Here is a 19619-nt window from a genome sequence, read left to right on the forward strand (position 1 = left end):
GGGTGGAGAGAAAGTAGCATAGTACAATAGATAAATGGGGTGGGGATGAAGGTGATAGGTCAGAGAGGAGGGTGGAGTGGATAGGTGGAAAGGAAGATAGGCAGGTAGGACAAGTCATAGAGACAGTGCTGAGCTGGAAGTTTGGAACTGGAGTGAGATGGGGGAAGGGGAAATGAGGAAACTGGTGAAGTCCACATTGATGCCCTGGGGTTAAAGTGTTCCAAGGCGGAAGATTGAGGCATTCTTCCTCCAGGCATTGGGTGGTGGGGGAGCGGCATCAATCCACCGTTGATGTTAGACTCACTGGTCTATCTCTTGTAAAGTGTAACCACATTAACTGTCCTCCAGTCCTCTGACATCTCCTTTGTGGCCAGAGACAATTTAAAAATTTGGATCAGGGCCTTTTGTAGTTTCCCACCACCCCCATGTCTCCCACAGTAGCCAAGGATACAACTCTGCTGCGCCTGGGGATTTATCATGCACTGCCAAATACTACTCTGCCTTTCTGTTTTCACACCAAAACGTATAACTTAACATTTATAAACATCTAGTGCACCGGTTTCCTCCCACAGTCCAAAGATGTGCAGGCTAGGTGAATTAGCCATGCTGAAATTGCCCATAGTTTTCAGTGATATGTCATCTAGGTGGATTAGCCAGAATAAATGTGGAGTTACATGTTGGATCAGTGTGGAAAGCTCTTTGGAGAATCGGTGTGAACTCTATGGGCCAAATAACCGGCCTCCATACTGTAGTAATTCTGTAATTATACTCGATTATATTGAAATGCACAATCAATTAGCCAAAAGAGTTCAATGCTTCGTTAAAATGATTTGGAGGTGCCAGTGTTGGACTGGGGTGGACAAAGTTAAAAAATTACACAGCACCAGGTTAGAGTCCAACAGGTTTATTTGAAGGCACTAGCTATCGAAGTGCTGTTTCTTGATAACCTGGTGTTGTGAGTTTTAACTCTTCAAATGAAGCAGCATGATGGGAAGAGTATGAAAATAATAACATAAAGGGTACCAAACAAGAGTCATGTTGAACTTGAAAAGTTAGCCATTTCTTTCTCCACAGATGCTGCTGGACCTGCTGAGTATCTCCAATTTTTGTTTTTATGTCAATGTCCTGGCATCCACGTATTTTACTTTGAATAAAAATAAATGTTTGAATTCTAAAGGTGCTGCAGTGGCTGAGGGACTTTGATGTAAATGTCCAAGGTCATTGAATGTAGCTGGATGTGGCTGGAATGGCACTAATTTTCTTAAAATTCATCTAAACAATATTTATATTCTCCTCTTTAACCTTTCCTGTTAGTGCATCAAAAAACTTGTTAAAATAGTCAAGTTTAATCTACCTTTTATAAGTTTTTGCTAACTCTCCTTTCTTAAAGCCACATCTTCAAACACCTGTTGATTTTTAGTTCCTGATTATTTCTAAAATCTTACCCTCTATTGATGTTAAACTGACTAACCTGTAGTTATTATGAATGACCTTGCAACTTTTCTTAAAAGATGTCACATTTGCAGCACTAATCTTCTGGCACTTCTCCCAGATCTAGAGAACATTGGAGATGGAATGTTCTCAAAAATGTTGGTTGTGTTTACAAATATTTTTTTAGTTCAATATTACCAGTTTTAATCTAGCAGCCATCCAAAATTTGGCATGATGTGTGATTTTGCTGTGATAATAGCAGATTATGTTGTAAAATTGTGATGTGCCTGTCCTTTAAATTTTGAGGGTTTTTTTAAAAGGAGCATGAGATGATGCATCCATTATTTTGTGGTTTCCCTATAGGCTCTGTACTGATGTTTGTCGTACTTTCAAATTTTCATTTCACCAATTCAACCTATTAGAATATTAGCATATTTCTGAAATGACATTTTAGTAGCGTAGTTGAATGCTATGATACTTGTTATGCAATCATATTTCATTTTAAAGTGCTGGCTGAACCAAAAATCAGAAAATAGCTAGCATTGAGCACATCAAAAACAAAATTAATACTTCTAGAAATTAGAGTTAAATTTTATTTTTGTTATCATAAAGAGTCAAAAAAATCATCCACTTAGATGAGTTTTTAAACAGATGTAGAAAACTGAATTGAATGTTCATAGTAGAAATTAATACCTGCACTTATGTTCATTTATTTTTGTAATGTAGCTGCAAGTTCTACAACTGGACCAGACCTTCATTCGACAGAACGTGAATCGCCAAGAACTAGTAATAAAGATCCTTCCACTTGGTCCATTGAAGAAGTCATGAAGTTTGTTAAGGAAGCAGATCCTCAGGCTTTAGCACCACATGCTGATCTCTTCAGAAAACATGCAAGTATTTTTCAAAGATCTTTGGAAAACCTTTTAACATGTATTAGACCTGAGAATCTGTTTGCTAAATATGTTTTAATCCTTAATGTGTATTATGGTATGTTGCAGGAAATTGATGGAAAGGCATTACTCTTGCTACGAAGTGACATGATAATGAAATATATGGGATTGAAGTTGGGCCCAGCTTTGAAGCTTTGTTATCACATTGAGAGACTGAAACATGGAAAATACTAGCATATCTTTTTTGCCTTTCATCAGCCTGATGGAAATGTTGGTCCTCAAAGCCACTGAATTCCTCTTCATGTGAAATAATTTCATGATTTTTTTTTAAGAGGAGCAGTTGTAATATTATTTAAGACTTTTAAACCAAGAAAATGTACAGTTTCATCCTGCGATATAATACTTGAAATGGGTCTGTTTTGCAGTGTCCAAGGCAGTTTTGTCATTTTTGTGTTTCATATAACAAGGATGCAATAGTGCTGAATATTATGCATTCAGGGTGTTTCTGTACATGCTTTTGTAACTCGACACAATTAAGTCTGCAGTTAGACATAGGATAGAGAATTTTCATTTTTATCTTCCTGGTGTTAAATTGCAGGAATGCAATGTTCCATTTGCAGGTTTCTGTTAATACATAACTGCTTTTAGTCTCCTGGTACCAAATAGCTAGAATCCAAAGGATATCTGCGTCAGGATTTTACTGTACTAAAATGTTTATGCAAAACTTCTAGATTGCTAGAAGGATTTTTGAGTGATCAGGTATTCTTGCCTCAGCAAACCCTGTGACTATTCTTACCTGGCTCCTCTTATGCTCCAGTGGAGTAAACAATCTTGTACGTATGATTTTTGTCATATGATCAACCAGGCTAATACTGTCGCCCTTGAAGGGATCAGGCAATGGTTTACACTGTTATGCAGTAATTGAAAACTAAACCAGCACAATGTTTTGGCAGATTATCTTAAAGGCCTTTAATATTTGTATGTTTATACTATGTTCTTACACTCAGTTTTTTTGTAATTTGTTGACTGATGATATGCAGTCAGCCAGCCATGTTTTTTACACTGTGAGACCTGACATACTGATAGTAAGCTGTGTTACTATCTGTACCTGTGAAAAAAAAATCAGGGACACGAATGTAAAATCTCCTAGCCAGTAACAGCTTGAATGTATTTCATAAATGTGTTAATTGGAAGAAATGACTATTTTACATAAGTACGTAGTCTATGAAACTAGAGATTTTTATTTTGTTGCTGGTTGCCTTTTTATACAAGGTGAATTCCTTTTAGTAAGAAAACATTTGCATAGGTAACGACATACTTGTGGAAGAATGCTTTATGCATTATGGATAATAAACATTGTAGTTATATAAAATCGTGTATAATACTTTTGAGTGTAGTTGTGTTATAATTTAAATACCGTTGTTTCATCAGTGTTCACGAATAATCCAGTCCCACTTTAACTGCACATTTTTCTATTGCAACTCTAATATAATGAGCAATAGTCAAGCCACTGTACATAATACAGCATCTTGGTAAGAAATAAATGAATTTGGTCTGTTCTCAGTCTTGAATTTTACTACCTCTGATAAGCAGCATGAGTGCAATTCTGAATGTGACAATTTAAGGACAGAATTAGATTAAGAATGTGACAGTTTCAGCTGCCTGAAGCTAGACATCTTTTAAGCACAACACAGCATCAACTGCTGCAGAAATAGATGCAGTTTTAATCTCTAACCTTTTGGCCTGGAAGATAATTCATTCCTTGGCACTGTCAACCTTACATCAATGGAACATACTGTAAAGGAATATGCCAGGAACAGTATGAAGCATATTTTAAAATGAGGTGTCAATATATTGAAGCTACACATCAGTATACTTAACCAGCGCAGAATTAGATATGGTTGGTCAAATAACGCCAAAGAAGCCGGTATCCCGTCACCAAGTCATCCTTTATTTGCAAGTGCTCATGGCACATGTCCAACTGCGTGAAGGACAGCCCCCTGCCAGGATGTTAGGAATTGATTATTGATCCAACTGCAAAACTCAGTTTACGGTTTGTTTAAAATCCCCATGAAGGTGAACCAACCCATTGGGCTTCACCATTGATATGACTGGTGCTGCCCATTTCGCAAACTGAATTGGTTTAATGATTCCTTTGCTTTCCAGCCTCCTGATTTCTGCACCTACTTTTCCCCATAAGGCAAATGGCATTGGGCAGGACTTGCAGAATCATGGAATTGCTTTCTGGCCAACATGCAAAATGGCCTTGGCTCCTTTGTTAGTCCTTAGACCTTGTTGGAAAACTTCTGGGTATTTAATTAGGACTTCATTCAGCCACTTTCAAACAAAAGAAATTGATCCAATTAATGTGAATCTTTCTCAACCAATTTTGCCTGTCAAACTTGGGCCCTAGCCTTTTTACCACAATTAGTGGTAACCAAACCAGATGCTTCTCATAAGAGATCAGAAGTAAAGTTGTACCCTTAATCTGTAGAAGTTCCCCAGTAAAGATTCTCAGTCCAGCTGAAGTATTGCACAAACTTAAGAGTTGGAGTCCAGAGCAAATTTTCTAAAAAGACTGGTTGCATGATCACTGAAATGGCCATGCCGGTATCAACCTGCATCTAACCAGAGATTTATTTTTGGTTCTGATTTTGATGTTGCTAAGTAATTTAACTGTTCCAAATCAGATGTAGGTGGACTTTCCAGCGTGTGCTCAGCCCTTGATAACGGCCTCTTACTCAATTTAGGTCGAATGGGAGTCTTGCTGTCTCGACTCTGCACACTAGCAGCAACTCCAGTACCACATCGGCATGGATCCTGAAGAAACTTTTAACCGTTTGGCTGGGGGTTTTGCTGTTTTTACAGCTCTGCGTGACCAGAATTTCTGACATGCCTGTTTATATCTGTCGGCCAGGTTCCCTGAGTAAATCAGATTAATAGCCCCCGTCAGGGAACTCTTATTCTGAGTTCCACCTGACTAACCTTGTTACAAACTACAATTGTGGATATCAAACTAAAAATTAGACCAGTTGGACTGCTGGTTTGTGCTGCAGGGTTACGCTAACAGTGTGTTAAATTCCCATACCAGCTAGCACACCATAAAGGTCCAACTTTCTCGACATTGAAGTGTGGAGAAAGTGAGGACTGCTGATGCTGGAGAGTCAGAGTCGAAATCTGTGGAGCTGGAAATACGCAGCAGGTGAGGCAGCATCTGAGGCGCAGGAGAGTTGATATTTCAGGCATATGCCCTTTACCAGGAGTGCCCTGATGAAGGGCATATGCCTGAAATCTTGACTCTCCTGCTCCCTGGATGCTTCCTAACCTGCTATGCTTTTCAGTACCACCCTTTTTGACTCCACCTTGAGGTGTGGTGACCCTAATGACAGGACAGGTCAGTTAGGTCAATGGTGACTTCAGACTCCAGATCATACCTGAAGACTGAAGGTGGTGATAAAGATTTCTAGGAACAAAATGGAAATGGTTCCCTAAAGCTATCTTTATTGATTTCAAAATAAGAGATTCCATCAGTGTGCTGAACACACCAAGCTTTTAGATAACACTAAGTTGTTCTACAATAAACTGATAAGGCCAAAGCTGTATAAACCAGCCATCTCTTTTGGAGGATGTTGTGGACAATGAAGTAAGTGATGGAAAAAGATGGTGTACATATTTCCTGCCCTAACTATGGTGGAATCCAGCACACAACAGTGCAAGGAAAAAAAAAGGTTTTCTAGTGCAAGAATAATTCTACTTGGCCTCCTTAAACGTTTTCAACATCATCGCTCATAGTGAGCTGAAAATGTTTTTTCCACATATTGCAAAGCAGCACCTGTGAGCACTGAACAGAAAAAGCTATAGGTTTTGGTAGCATTTCAGCAGTAGATCTGAAGATGTACACAGAAATATAATTAGTATTAGCTTTATTGTCATGTACTCAAATGAGTGCAGTGAAAAGTGTACAAGTTACCGCGTACAGGGCCATCTTGGGCACAAAGGTCCTTAGGTACAGCTTCAGTTACAATTCTTAGAGAAATAGAGAAGTCGTCCAGCATTGTATATTTTAGGAATAAATTATGAAGTGGAGGAAAATTAAAAAGTTAAGAACAACAGTCTTTCAACTCAGACCACACTGGTACCTAACCTTGACTCCAGGCGCTGCTGGACTTCATCTCAGGGTTCACGAGGCTGGGAGGGGAATCCCCTCTAGATTGGAAGTCCATGCTGGACTGAGTGACGGCAACGCTGGGGCAGGAGGCTGATACGCCAAGCCAAGTGTATCCCTCGGATCTGCACTGGGGTCAGGTGATCTGAGGCAGGTCTGTGACATCTAGATTGGAGGACGAGAAGAAATAAAGAACGATAAAACAAAAAGCAACAGATGGAGCAGACAAGCTCCAACTGAATCATCTTACTCCACTGTTTAGTAATAGAACAATGTAACACATTATGATTGTACCGATGAAAAGAAAAATGTTGACTTGTCCCTAGCCAAATCATTCTTGTTCAACCTGGACAGTCCCAAAAAATAGACGTATAAGCTATACTCGCTGCAAAGGGAAAATGCAACCAATTATGAACCTAAAAAAACTTTTGCTAATCAAACTAATAAAGCCAGCCAGTGGTGCTTACTTATCAATTGTTAGTTCGGTTTACACCAGAGCTACTTGATTTCAGGTCTCATAACAGCCCTTATTAGCCAATGATGGAAAGGTGAGAAATATTGCCTTCCGCATTTATACATATTAATTGAAGTAAGAAACTTAAAAGCCTTGGCAAAACATGGATCAAGGAGGTTACCTGCATCTCTGCCCAACCATACTTGGGTCCAAGTCATTGGCTGATCCACACATGTCAAATAGGAAATGGGTCATCACTGCTTCATGGCATTGATGCAGAGTTCTTCAATAAAGCAACCTTACCACATGCATCTTCAGCTGCTTCAACAATGACCATCCATTGTTTTAATTGCTGATCCTAGTATTTCAATTCTTCAAAACGTTTTTTTGAAAGTTGGATATGCTTGTCCATAGCAAGACATGCACTTGTCTGACAAGTGGCAAGTATAATTGTAACATAAGTTTTAGGCAATGCCATTTATAACAGGAGAAAAGCCAGATTCCTTCTCTGACCTGTAGTGACCTGCAAAATCTCTCAATCCAGGTGATAGCACAAAAGTAAATAATTTGCCCACTAGTCTTTTAACAGTGTTCATATTCCTTATTAGGCTCATCATCTTATATTCACCTCTACCAAACCAACTCAGAACCTGAACTAAGTATCTCAACACTGGCTACAAAAGCAGAGGTTGAATACTGAGCTTCAATTTCTACCAATCCCTCCCCAAAAAGAAACTCTCTGCTATCTGCAAGGTACAAGTCAGTATTGTGGTAGGATATCTATCACTCATCTGCAATAATAAACAAGAAATTAGAAGACTCCGAGAAGCAACATGCTTAATCCCTTCCATCCAAGTTTTGTTTCTGCACTATGTAGAATTCACAAGCTGTGTAACAGCAACCTACCAACTTTTACATATATCCCGTGCCTGCAACTTCATTGCAAAAAACAGATTTTGAAATTGTCACTGCAAAGTTTCTTAAATCATCAGCTGAACAAGCCTATGATCTTTGTGTTCTTAGCTCAATTTCAATTGCAAATACTATTCCAATTCTGTGGCAATACTTTTCTCAGACCATTGTCACAGAATGACTTATTCCTGTCAATCTCCCTGTCTCTCAAAACGTGATTGCCTTTCCTAATCATGTGCTGGCTAGGCTGTTTTCTCTGCCCCCTATCCAAAAAGTGGTTTAGGATGTTTTTCTTTCACATTAGCAGTGCTAAATGAATGCAAGCAATAGTAGCTGTAATTTGCTATTTATTTGTTTTAAGGTTGCTAAATCTTTATTATGCCAAAGTTTTTGAATTGTATGGATGTTGGTTTTCACTTCAGCCACCCAGAATCTGCTAAATGGAAGTTTCTCAGGATGGCAGAAAGTGAGAAGTGGTGTCCCATAGGGACCACTCACGTACAAATCAAATTGGGGAGGTGGGTTGAATGTTACAGTCAAAGGAGAACAGCGTATGGTTAATAATGAAAAGGATTATACGAAAATATAGGAAGACATTCAGACTCGATAAGTGTGAAGTAATTTATTTCGTGGGTATTGAAGTAAGATTTACCCCAAGGAAAGTAAGAAACTAAGTTGGATAGATGAGCAAAGAAAACATACAAACATATATTGGAAGTAGTAATTGTGCCAACTGCTAAACTTATAAAGAATGTAAGAAAGTTCTGGTGCTTGTTTCTAAAGGAATAGATAAAAGCAGTAATTTTCAATCCATGGAGGAAATGCAGTTGAAATCATGTATGGAATTATGTTCTTGAGATAACAAAAGTATAAAGCAGTGGAGAAAGCGCAGAAAAGATTTACAAAGATATAGCTAAAATTGAGAATATGCAGCTAACAGGAATGATTGGAAAGAAGAGTAGGCAAATGTGTCATTAAAAAAATCTTAAAGTAGGGCAGGGTGAGTGGAAAAAATGTGGAATCCTGTGCTACATAGTGATGCATTTATGGGTAAACTTGAAATTGAGGGAGAAACAAATTGTGTCACAAGGCAGGAAAGAAGAAACTGCAACAAACTTGTAGGTTGCTTAAATAGCAAACATGATCAATTGGGCCAAAGGTTATTTTTCGGTGCTGTAAATTTTTATTTGTTCATAGTGGTAGATATTGTGTATTTGGAAGGTGCTCAACTCCTAAGTACCACTCCCACCGAATTGTTTAGTTTTTAAAATGTATCAGTCCTGACAAGTTTGCCTTCTGAGACCGTTAAGATTGTTTTATGATTTCTTTCTGGTTCTCCTTGGACTGTTGACCTAAGTCTCTTTTCAATTCTGACAACTTCCATACAAATTCTTTAAACTTGGAGACTTCACAAACTAAAACTTTTCTGCATTTGAACCGAAAACTGGATTCTCCTACGAAGTGGAAATGGTTCTTGCAAACTGATGATCTAATTCTTCTGAAGTTAAAGGATAAACTAATGGCAGCTGGTACATTTTCCAAGCAATATGAGCATTCCAGCAAATCACACTACAATTATCCTGCCAGGCAGTTGACATAATCACATGGCTTTTTGGAAACAATGGACTAATCTTCCCAGATAGCAGTTGTGTCAATTTCAGGATGTTTCACAAAGGATTTCTGACCATGACTTAGAGTCATAGAGATGTACAGCATGGAAATAGACCCTTCGGTTCAACTTGTCCATGCTGATCAGATATCCCAAGCTAATCTAGTGCCATTTGCCAGCACTTGGCCCATATCCCTCTAAACCCTTCCTATTCATATACCCATCTGGATGCCTTTTAAATAGTGTAATTGTACCAGCCTCCACCACTTCCTTTGACAGGTCATTCCATACACCCACCAACCTCTGCATGTAAGGTTGTCCCTTAGGTTTCTTTTACATCTTTCACCTCTCACCTTAAACCTACGTTCTAGACTCCCCCATCCCAGGGAAAAGACCGTGTCTATTTATCCTATCCATGCCCCTCGTGATTTTATAATCCTCTATAAGGTCCCTCAGCTCTGACGCTCCAGGGAAAACAGCCCTAGCCTATTCAACTCTCCCTATAGCTCATATCCTCCAACTCTGGCAACATCCTTGTAAATCTTTTCTGAACCCTTTCAGGTTTCATAACATCCTTCCAATAGCAAAGAGACCAGAATTGCATGCAATATTCCAAAAGCGGCCTAACCAACGTGGCCTCTCAATTCCTACACTCTTATGGTGTGATCAATAAAGGAAATGCTGTCTTCACTATCCTATCTACCTGCGACTCTACTTTCAAGGAGTTATGAACCTGCAGTCCAAGCTCTCTTTGTTCAGCAACACTCCTTAGGACCTTACCATTAAGTGTATAAATCCTTTTGTGTATAAATGCTTTCCCAGAATGCTGCACCACACAGTTATCTAAATTAAACTCCATTTGCCACTCCTCAGCCCATTGGCCCATCTAATCAAGATCCTGTTGTAATCTGAGGTAAACTTCTTTGCTGTCCACCACATCTCCAATTTTGGTGTCATCTGCATACTGACTAACTATACCTGTGTTCACATCCAAATCATTTATATAAATGAAGAAAAGTAGTGGACCCTCAGCACTGAGCCTTGTGGCACTCCACTGGTCACAGGCCTCCAGTCTGAAAAACAACCTTTCACCATCACCCTCTGTCTTCTACATGCGAGCCAGTTCTGTATCAAAATGGCTAGTTCTCCCTGTATTCCATGAGATCTAACCTTGCTAACAGGTCTCCCATGGGAACCTTGTTGAACGCCTTACCGAAGTCCATATAGATCACGTCCACCACTCTGACCTCATCAATCCTCTTTGTTACATCTTCAAAAAACTCAATCAAGTTTGTGAGACATAATTTCCCATGCACAAAGCCATGTTGACTATCCCTAATCAAGCCTTGCCTTTAAATATGTATAAATCCTGTCCCTCACGATTCCCTCCACCAACTTTCCCACCACCGACATCAAGCTCACCGGTCTATAGTTCCCTGTCTTATCCTTACTACCTTTCTTAAATAGTGGTACCATGTTAACCAACCTCCAGTCTTCTGGCACCTTACCTGTACTATTGGTGATACAAATACCTCAGCAATCTCTTCCCTAGCTTCCCACAGATTTCTAGGGTACACCTGACCAGGTCCTGGCAATTTATCCATCTTTGTGTTTCAAGACATCCAGCACCACCTCCTCTGTAATATGGACATATTTCAAGATGTCACCATCTATTTACCTACATTCTCTATATCTTCCATGTCCTTCTCCACAGTAAACACTGATACAAAATACTCTTACTTTTTCCCCATCTCCTGCAGCTCCACACAAAGGTTGCCTTGCTGATCTTTGAGGGGCCCTATTTTCTCCTTCATTACCCAGTATTCATTCAGTATTCCCTACACCCACCAGTCTTTCCTTTCACCCTAACAAGAATATACTGTCTCTGGACTCTTGTTAACTCATTTCTGAAGACTTTCCATTTACCTGCCATCCATTTACCTGTGAACATCAGCTCCCAATCAGCTTTTGAAAGTTCTTGCCTAATACTGTCAAAATTAATCTTCCTCCAATTTAGAACTTCAGCTTTTAGATCTGGTCTATCCTTTTCCATCACTATTTTAAAACTAATAGAATTATGGTCGCTGGCCCCCAAGTGCTCCCCCATTGAAACCTCCGTCACCTGCCCTGCCTTATTTCCTAAGAATAGGTCAAGTTTTGCATCTTCCCTAGTAGGTACATACACATACTGAATCAGAAAATTTTCTTGTACACACTTAACAAGTTCCTCTCCATCTAAACCCTTTACACTTTGGCAGTCCCAGTCTATATTTGGAAAGTTAAAATCCCCTACCATATCCATCCTATTATTCTTACAGATATCTGAGATCTCCTTACAAATTTGTTTCTCAATTTCCCGCTGACTGTTAGAGGGTCTTTCATACAATCCCAACAAGGTGGTCATCTCTTTCTTATTTCTCAGTTCCACCCAAATAACTTCCCCGGATGTATTTCCAGGAATATCCTCCCTAAGTACAGCTGTAATGCTATCCCTTATCAAAAATGCCACTTCCCCTCCTCTTTTGCCTCCTTTTCTATACTTCCTGCAGCATTTGTATCCTGGAGCATTAAGCTGCCAGTCCTGCCCATCCCTGAACCATGTTTCTGTAATTGCCATGATATCCCAGTCCCATGTCCCTAACCATGCCTCGAGTTCACCTGCCTTCCCTGCTAGGCCTCTTAAACTGTGTTTATTTCAATGTAATATATCAGTCCTACCTTGTTCTCTGCTTTGTCCCTGCCTGCCCTGACTGACTTTCCTTTGTTCTCAACTGTACCAGTCTCAGATTGATCTCTTCCTTCACTATCTCCTGGGTCCCACCCCCTCACCTTACTAATTTAAATCCTCCCAAGCAGCTCGAGCAAATCTCCCTGCCAGTATACTAGTCCCCTTCCAATTTAGTGCAATCGATCCTTCTTGTACAGGTCACTTCTACCCCAGAAGAGATTCCAATGATCGCAAAATGTGACTCCTTCTCCCATACACCAGCTCCTCAGCCATGCATTCATATTCTCTATCCTCCTATTCATACCCTCACTAGCTCATAGCACCAGGAGTAATCCAGATATTACTACTCTCAAGGATCTTCTTTTTAAATTCCTGCCTAACTTTCTATATTCTCCCTTCAGAATCTCATTCTTTTCCCTTCCTATGTTATTGGTTTCAATGTGTACAATGAACTCCTGCTCGTCCCTCTCCCCTTTGAGAACATTCTGCATCCTCTCTTGAGACATCCTTGATCCTGGCACCAGGGACGTAACACACCATTCTGATTTTTCACTGCTGGCTGCAGAAACGAGTTTCTGTGCCCCTGACTAGAGAGTTCCCTAACACAATCGATCACTTGGAACCTGACATACCCCTCATTACATTAGTGCCAGTCTCAATACCAGAAACTTGGCTGTCTGTGCTACATTCCCCTGAGAATCCATCACCCGCTACATTTTCCAAAGCAGCATATTTGTTTGAAATTGGGATAGCCACAGAAGACTCCTGCACTACCTGCCTACCTTTTTTGCAGTTGGCCTATATCCCTATTCATGTACTCATCCAGATGCCTTTTAAATGTTGTAATTGTACTATTCTCCAACACTTCCACTGGCAGCTCATTTCATACATGCACCAACATCTGCAAAAAGGTGTTGTCCCCTAGGTCCATTTTATATCTTTCCCCTGTCATTTTAAACGTATGTCCTCTCATTTTGGACTTCCTTAAGCTAGGAAAAAGACCTTGGCTATTGACCTTATTCATGCCCCTCGTGATTTTATAAACTTCTAAGGTCAACACTTTGCCTCCAACATTCCAGGGAAAATAGCTCCAGCCTCTCCCTATAACTCAAGCCCTACAAACCTGGCAACATTCTTCTAAATCTTTCCTGTACCATTTAAAATTTAACAACATTTTTCCTTTAGCAGAGAGACCAGAAATTAACGTAGTATTTCAAAAGTGGCCTCACCAAAGTCCTGCACAGTGACAACATGACACCCCAACTCCTATACTCAATGCACTGAACAATAAAGGCAAGTGTACCAAATACCTTCTTCATTACCCTGTTACTTGTGACTCCACCTTCAAGGAACTATAAGCCTGCACTCCATGGTCTCTTTGTATGGCAACACTCCCCAAGACCCTACCACTAAGTCCTGCCCTGATTTGCCTTACCAAAATGAAACATCTCACTTATCGAAATTAAACTCCATGTGCCACACCTCGGCCCATCTGATCAAGGGTCCCGTTATACTCTGAGATAAACTTCTTTACTGTCCACTATATCACTAATTTTGGTGTCAACTGCAAACTTACTAACTATTCCTCCTACATTGACATTCAAATGACAAAAAGCAGTGGTCGTAGTCCTGGAGTCTGAACAACAATCCTTTACTACCAACTTCTGTCTTCTACCTTCAAGCCAATTTTGCATCCAAATGGTTAGCCCTCCCTGGACTCTACGTGATTGAACTCTGTTAACCAGTATACTATGTGGAACCTTATTGAACGCCTTGCTGAAGCTTGTATAGACAGCATCCACTACTCTGATTTCATCAACCTTGTCACTTCTTCAAAAAAATTCAATCAAGTTAGTGAGACACGATTTCTCACAGACAACATACAGAACTTATCCCTCAGAATCCCTTCCAACAATAACACTGACATCAGGCTCACCAATCTTCACAGCACTGGCTTTTAGTGATCCAAAACACCAACTAAACAATCACAGTCCAAGGTTAAAACTCAATTTACAACTCAAGGGAACACTAAGGACTTAAAACTCAATATTAATTTCATGTTCCTCTAGTACTGCACACAATCCTTTTTTAACTTTGCACTTCTGTATTCCAATACTTAATATTGCATCTTTGTTTATTTTACTTCGGGTTAGTTTATAACAAAATTGCTCTTTCATTCAGGAAAAAATTGCAATAGACTCCTCAGTGCTACAATAGAAATTAATCAATTACATTTTGTGCACAGTTAGTGACTAGATTAAATGTCACAACTGAAGATATGGATGTACAACTGGAGAAACTGCTCCTTTCCAGAGGCTGGCTGATGATGTGGTGTCATCAAATGCACAAGGAGTCAAATGAACATCAATCTCAGAAATCAACCATTCCCCAACGAATGCAATGGATCAGGAACAATTATTGCTGCAGTAATCCTGACTATGAGAGCAAGAACAAACAGAGTTGTTATCTCTGGTTTCTTACCCGTGCCACGTGATAGCGAGGCAAGGAATAGGGAGAGATATCAGCTGAACACGTGGCTGCAAGGATGGTGCAGGAGGGAGGGTTTCAGGTACTTGGATAATTGGGGCTCATTCTGGGGAATGTGGGACTCGTACAAACAGGACGGTCTTCACTTGAACCAGAGGGGTACTAATATCCTGGGTGGGAAATTTGCTGGCGTTATTCAGGTGGGTTTAAACTAGCTCAGCAAGGGGATGGGAACCAGAGGTGTAGTTGCAGTGCACAGGAGGATGAGAGTAGGAAGGACAGGGACAGGATTTCAGGGTCACAGGAATGTGCTTGCAGACAGCAAACTGGCTTGAAGTGTATCTACTTCAATGCCGGAAGTATCCAAAATAAGGTAGGTGAGCTTGCAGCATGGATAGGTACCTGGGACTTCGATGTTGTGGCCATTTCGGAGACATGGATAGAGCAGGGTAAGGAATGGATGTTGCAGATTCCAGGGTTTAGATCTTTCATTAAGAACAGGCAAGGCAGTAAAAGAGGGGGAGGCTTGGCCTTGTTAGTCAAGGATAATATAATGGTGGCTGAGAGAACTTTTGACGAGGACTTGTCTACTGAGGTAGTGTGGGCTGAGGTTAGAAACAGGAGAGGAGAGGTCACATTACTTGGGGTTTTTCATAGGCCTCCGCAGAGTTCCAGGAGGAAAATTATTCTGGGTAAGAGTTAAAAGAACAGGGTGGTCATTATGAGGGACTTTAACTTCCCCAACATTGACTGGCAATGCTATAACTCTAGTACGTCGGATGGATCAGTTGTTGTCCAATGTGTACAGGAGGGTTTCCTGACACAGTATGTTGAAGGACCAACAAGAGGGGAGGCCACACAGGATCTGGTGCTTGGTAATGAACCAGCCAGGTGTTTGATTTAGTTGTAGGTGAGCACTTTGGAGAGAGTGACCATAATTCAGTTACGTTTAGTTTAGCAATGGAAAAGGATAGGTACATGCCACAGGTCAAGAGTTATCGATGGGGTAAGGGCAATTATAATGCGATTAGGCAAGAATTTGGATGCATAGAACGGGGTAGCAAAATGCAGGGGATGAAGACAATGGAAATGTGGAGCTGATTTAAGGAACAGATACTGCATGTCCTTGATAGGTATGTCCCTGTCAGGCAGGGAGGAAGTGATAAGGTGAGGGAACCATGGCATATTACAGAAATTGCATCTCTTGTTAAGGAGAAGAAGGAGGCTTATGTGCTGATGAGGTAAGATTGTTCAGATGAGGCGATGGAGAGTTACAGATCAGCTAGGAAGGATTAAAAGAGAGAGATAAGAAGAGCAAAGAGAGGACACAAGCAGTCTTTAGCAAATAGAATAAAAGAGAACCCTAAAGCTTTCTATAGGTATGTGAGGAATAAAAGGATGATTATGGTAGAAATAGGGCCAGTCAAAGACAGAAGTGGGAAGTTGAGTGTGGACCCTGTGGAGATCGGAGAGGTGCTAAATGAACATTTCTCATCGGCTGTTAGAGAAAATGCAGAGGCATGGAATTGAGGATGATTTAGCAGTTTGGACTAGTAACTGGCTTTCTGAAAGAAGGCAGTGAGTGGTGGTTGATAGAAAATATTCAGCCTGGGGTCCGGTTACTAGTGGTGTGCCATAAGGATCTGTTTTGGGACCACTGCTGTTTGTCATTTTTATAAATGACTTAGACGCAGACATAGGTAGATGGATTAGTACATTTGCAGACAACACTAAAGTCGGTGGAGTAGTGGACAGTTTGGAAGAATGGGGGACTTGGATAAACTGTAGAATTGGGCTGAGAGGTGGCAAATGGAGTTCAATGCCTCTAAATGTGAGACGATGCACTTTGGTAAGAATAACAGGAAGGCAGAGTACTGGGTCAATGGAAAGATTCTTGGTAGTGTGGATGTGCAGAGAGATTTGGAGTCCATGTACATAGATCCCTGAAAGTTGCCACCCAGATGGATAGTGCTGTTAAGAAGGCAGACGGTGCGTTAGGTTTCATTCATAGAGGGATTGAGTTCCGGAGCTGCAATATCATGCTGCAACCATACAAAACGCTAATGCAGCCACACTTGGAATATTGTGTACAGTTCTGGTCCCCATATTTCGGGAAGGATGTGGAAGCATTGGAAAAGGTGCAGAGGAAATTTACCAGGATGGTGCCTGGTCTGGAGGGATGGTCTTATGAGGAAAGGCTGAGAGACTTGGGTCTGTTCTCATTGGAAAGAAGAAGGCTAAGAGGGGATTTGATAGAGACATACAAGATGATCAGAGAATTAGATAGAGTAGACATGAAAGTCTTTTTCCTAGGATGATGACATCAGCTTGTACGAGATGGCATAACTACAAATTGAGGGGTGATAGATTTAAGACAGATGTTAGAGGCAGGTTCTTTATGCAGAGAGTGGTAAGGGCGTGGAATACCCTGCTCAGTGTAGTTAACTCAGCCACATTAGGGAGATTTAAACAATCCTTAGATAAGCACATGCATGATGATGGGATAGTGTAGGGGGACAAGCTGAGAATAGTTCACAGGTCGGTGCAACATTGAGGGCCGAAGGGCCTGTTCTGCGCTGTGTTGTTCTATGTTCTACAACATATTTGTTGGAGAATGGGGAAGAGACAGAGGATGAGGAACCAACAACTTTCACCATTATAACACATGAAGCCGTTGAAGATTGTATGCAGCGTGCATTTAGGAACAGAAGACAACAGGACAGATCACAGAATCACAGAGGGGTTACAAAACAGGAGGCCATTTGACCAATGGTTTCAATACTGGCTGTCAAATGACCATCACTACGTAATGCCAATCTCCTATTTTTCTCCCCCCATATGCTTGCATTTCATTTCTATCTATACAGACATCCAATATCCTCTTGAATATTTCAATTAAGCCTGCCTTCTAACAAGTTCTAACACTCTTCTCCACAGCTCAATAATAGCTGTGCACCACATCTCCGTGGTGACCCACTTGTGCTATTGTGCACCCGGCAGTGTCACAAGTATTCCTAGGATTTGCAGTACTGTCGCCATGCACCAGGTCTGGTGTTGTGAGATAGCTACTACCCTTCACAATGCAGTCAGTGGGAGGTGAACAAAAAAGCTTCTGAATGCACATAGGGAACATGGGTGACATTTCATTGCAAGTACAAGTTTATATTAGTAAATATATTGCCATTTTTCATCATTGCCTGTCTGGTCCACTGACATTGTAACTGCAGTTCCAAAAATCAAGTGACCCAGGTTACCCATTTTTGGTGTCATCCCATTTTAGAAATTAAGAGAGTGCTACTTCTTTGTATAATGCCCAGCATAGCTTAAAGTCTACTCATTGTTCAATGTGAATTGAGAAAATACATAAAAGGACTAGACTGTACTTTTGCAATGAATAGTCTTTCAAGAACTATTATATGGTTTGTAGCAATTATATATTCTCCCAAGTTACAAAAACACTAACAAGGTCAGTCAGGCATGGCTGACAAAGGAAGTTCATGACTATACAAGATTAAAAAGATTATAAAGCAACTAGAAACTAATAAATCTAAGGGTTGGGAAATTTTGAGAATACAACAAAGTTCGATCAAGAAACTGATAAGGAAAGGAAATATTAAGTACAAATGCAATCTAGCAAAATATATTTTAGAAACTGTGAGATTCCACAGGTACATATAAAGGAAGCAAAGTTGAATGTTGGCTCAGTAAAGCAAAGTCGGGAGAAATTGTAATCATAGAGAAATGGACAAAAAAAAACCTAAATGATCACTTTGTGCCTGCTTTCATTGAGGAAGATACAATAAATCTCCCAGACTTAGAGATCCAAGTGACCAGGGAGAATGAGAAGTTGAAGTAATTTGGTAATCAGGAAGAAGGTTGTATGAAAAAATTACTAGGACTGAAAGATGATACACTCCTGAAATCTGCTCGTCTACCAGAGAGTTGAAAGAGCTGGCAATAGTGATAGTCATTGCATTGGTAATCATACAAAATTCCACAGAATCTGGAATGATTCCTCAGGATTGAAAAGTAGCAAATGTCACCCCACTGTTTAAGAAAGGAGCAAAAGGAAACAACAGGCCAATCAGCCTCATAAAAGTAGAAGGGAAATGCTAGAATCTAGTATAAAGTACATGATAAATGGACAGTTGGATAAACGTGATCAAATTGGACATATTCAGCATGGATTTGCAAATATAAAATTGTGTTTGACAAACAAAGTTTATTACTAACAAAGTTGGTAAATGGGAGTTGACGGATGTAGTATATTTGAATTTTCAGAAGGTCCCTCACAAGAGGTTGGTTAGTGAAATTAAACGAGGTAATGTACTGGCATGAATTAAATATTGGTTAACAGTAAACAGGAATACCTGGATCATTCTCACATTATTAGGCTGTGATTAGTGGGGTATGACAAGGATCAGTACTTCAGCCACAGCTGTTCACATGTATCAATAATTTTGATGTGGGGTTCAAATGTAATATTTCCAAGTTTCCAAGTGATACAAAACTAACAGGAATTGCATTGTGAGGAAGAGGTACAATATTTTCAGGAGAATATGGATAGGCTGAGAAGTTGGGCAAGAGCTGGAATATAATGTGGAGAATTGAGAGATTATCGACTTTGTTAGGAAGAACAGATATGCAGAATATTTCTTAAATGTGCAAGTTTGGAAAGTATAGATGCGCAGAGGGACACTTGGAGTCGGTGTTCGATATAGACATATTAATTGACAAAATTGAACTAAGCAGGTTATTCTTTTATTAGTGCTGCTTGATAAAACTGTCACCAATCTCTTCTGTCATTAGTAGACTAATAGGGCAGTAGCCTGAGGGATCTGGTCAACTTGTCCTGCATTTTGCAGACAGGATATAATTCAGCAATTTTCTACATTGTCAGGTAGATGTTAGTGTTGCAATTGAACTGTGTTAGCTTAACAAGA

The 19619-nt window shown here is 40.1% G+C and overlaps 1 protein-coding gene across 3 annotated transcripts in view; it reads left to right on the forward strand.

Moving 5' to 3' along the window:
* Nucleotides 1-3880, forward strand: part of scml2 (Scm polycomb group protein like 2) — a 113825-nt gene extending 109945 nt beyond the window's left edge. For all 3 annotated transcript variants that reach the window (XM_043700486.1, XM_043700485.1, XM_043700487.1), the window contains 2 exons: nucleotides 2158-2321; nucleotides 2430-3880. In XM_043700486.1, the coding sequence (XP_043556421.1) occupies nucleotides 2158-2321; nucleotides 2430-2555 (290 nt within the window). In that variant the 3' untranslated portion in view covers nucleotides 2556-3880. The remainder of the gene's footprint in view (nucleotides 1-2157; nucleotides 2322-2429) is intronic.
* The last annotated feature ends 15739 nt before the right edge of the window (nucleotides 3881-19619 follow it).

Source organism: Chiloscyllium plagiosum, chromosome 12, assembly GCF_004010195.1.
Source record: "Chiloscyllium plagiosum isolate BGI_BamShark_2017 chromosome 12, ASM401019v2, whole genome shotgun sequence".
NCBI classification, from domain to species: domain Eukaryota; kingdom Metazoa; phylum Chordata; class Chondrichthyes; order Orectolobiformes; family Hemiscylliidae; genus Chiloscyllium; species Chiloscyllium plagiosum.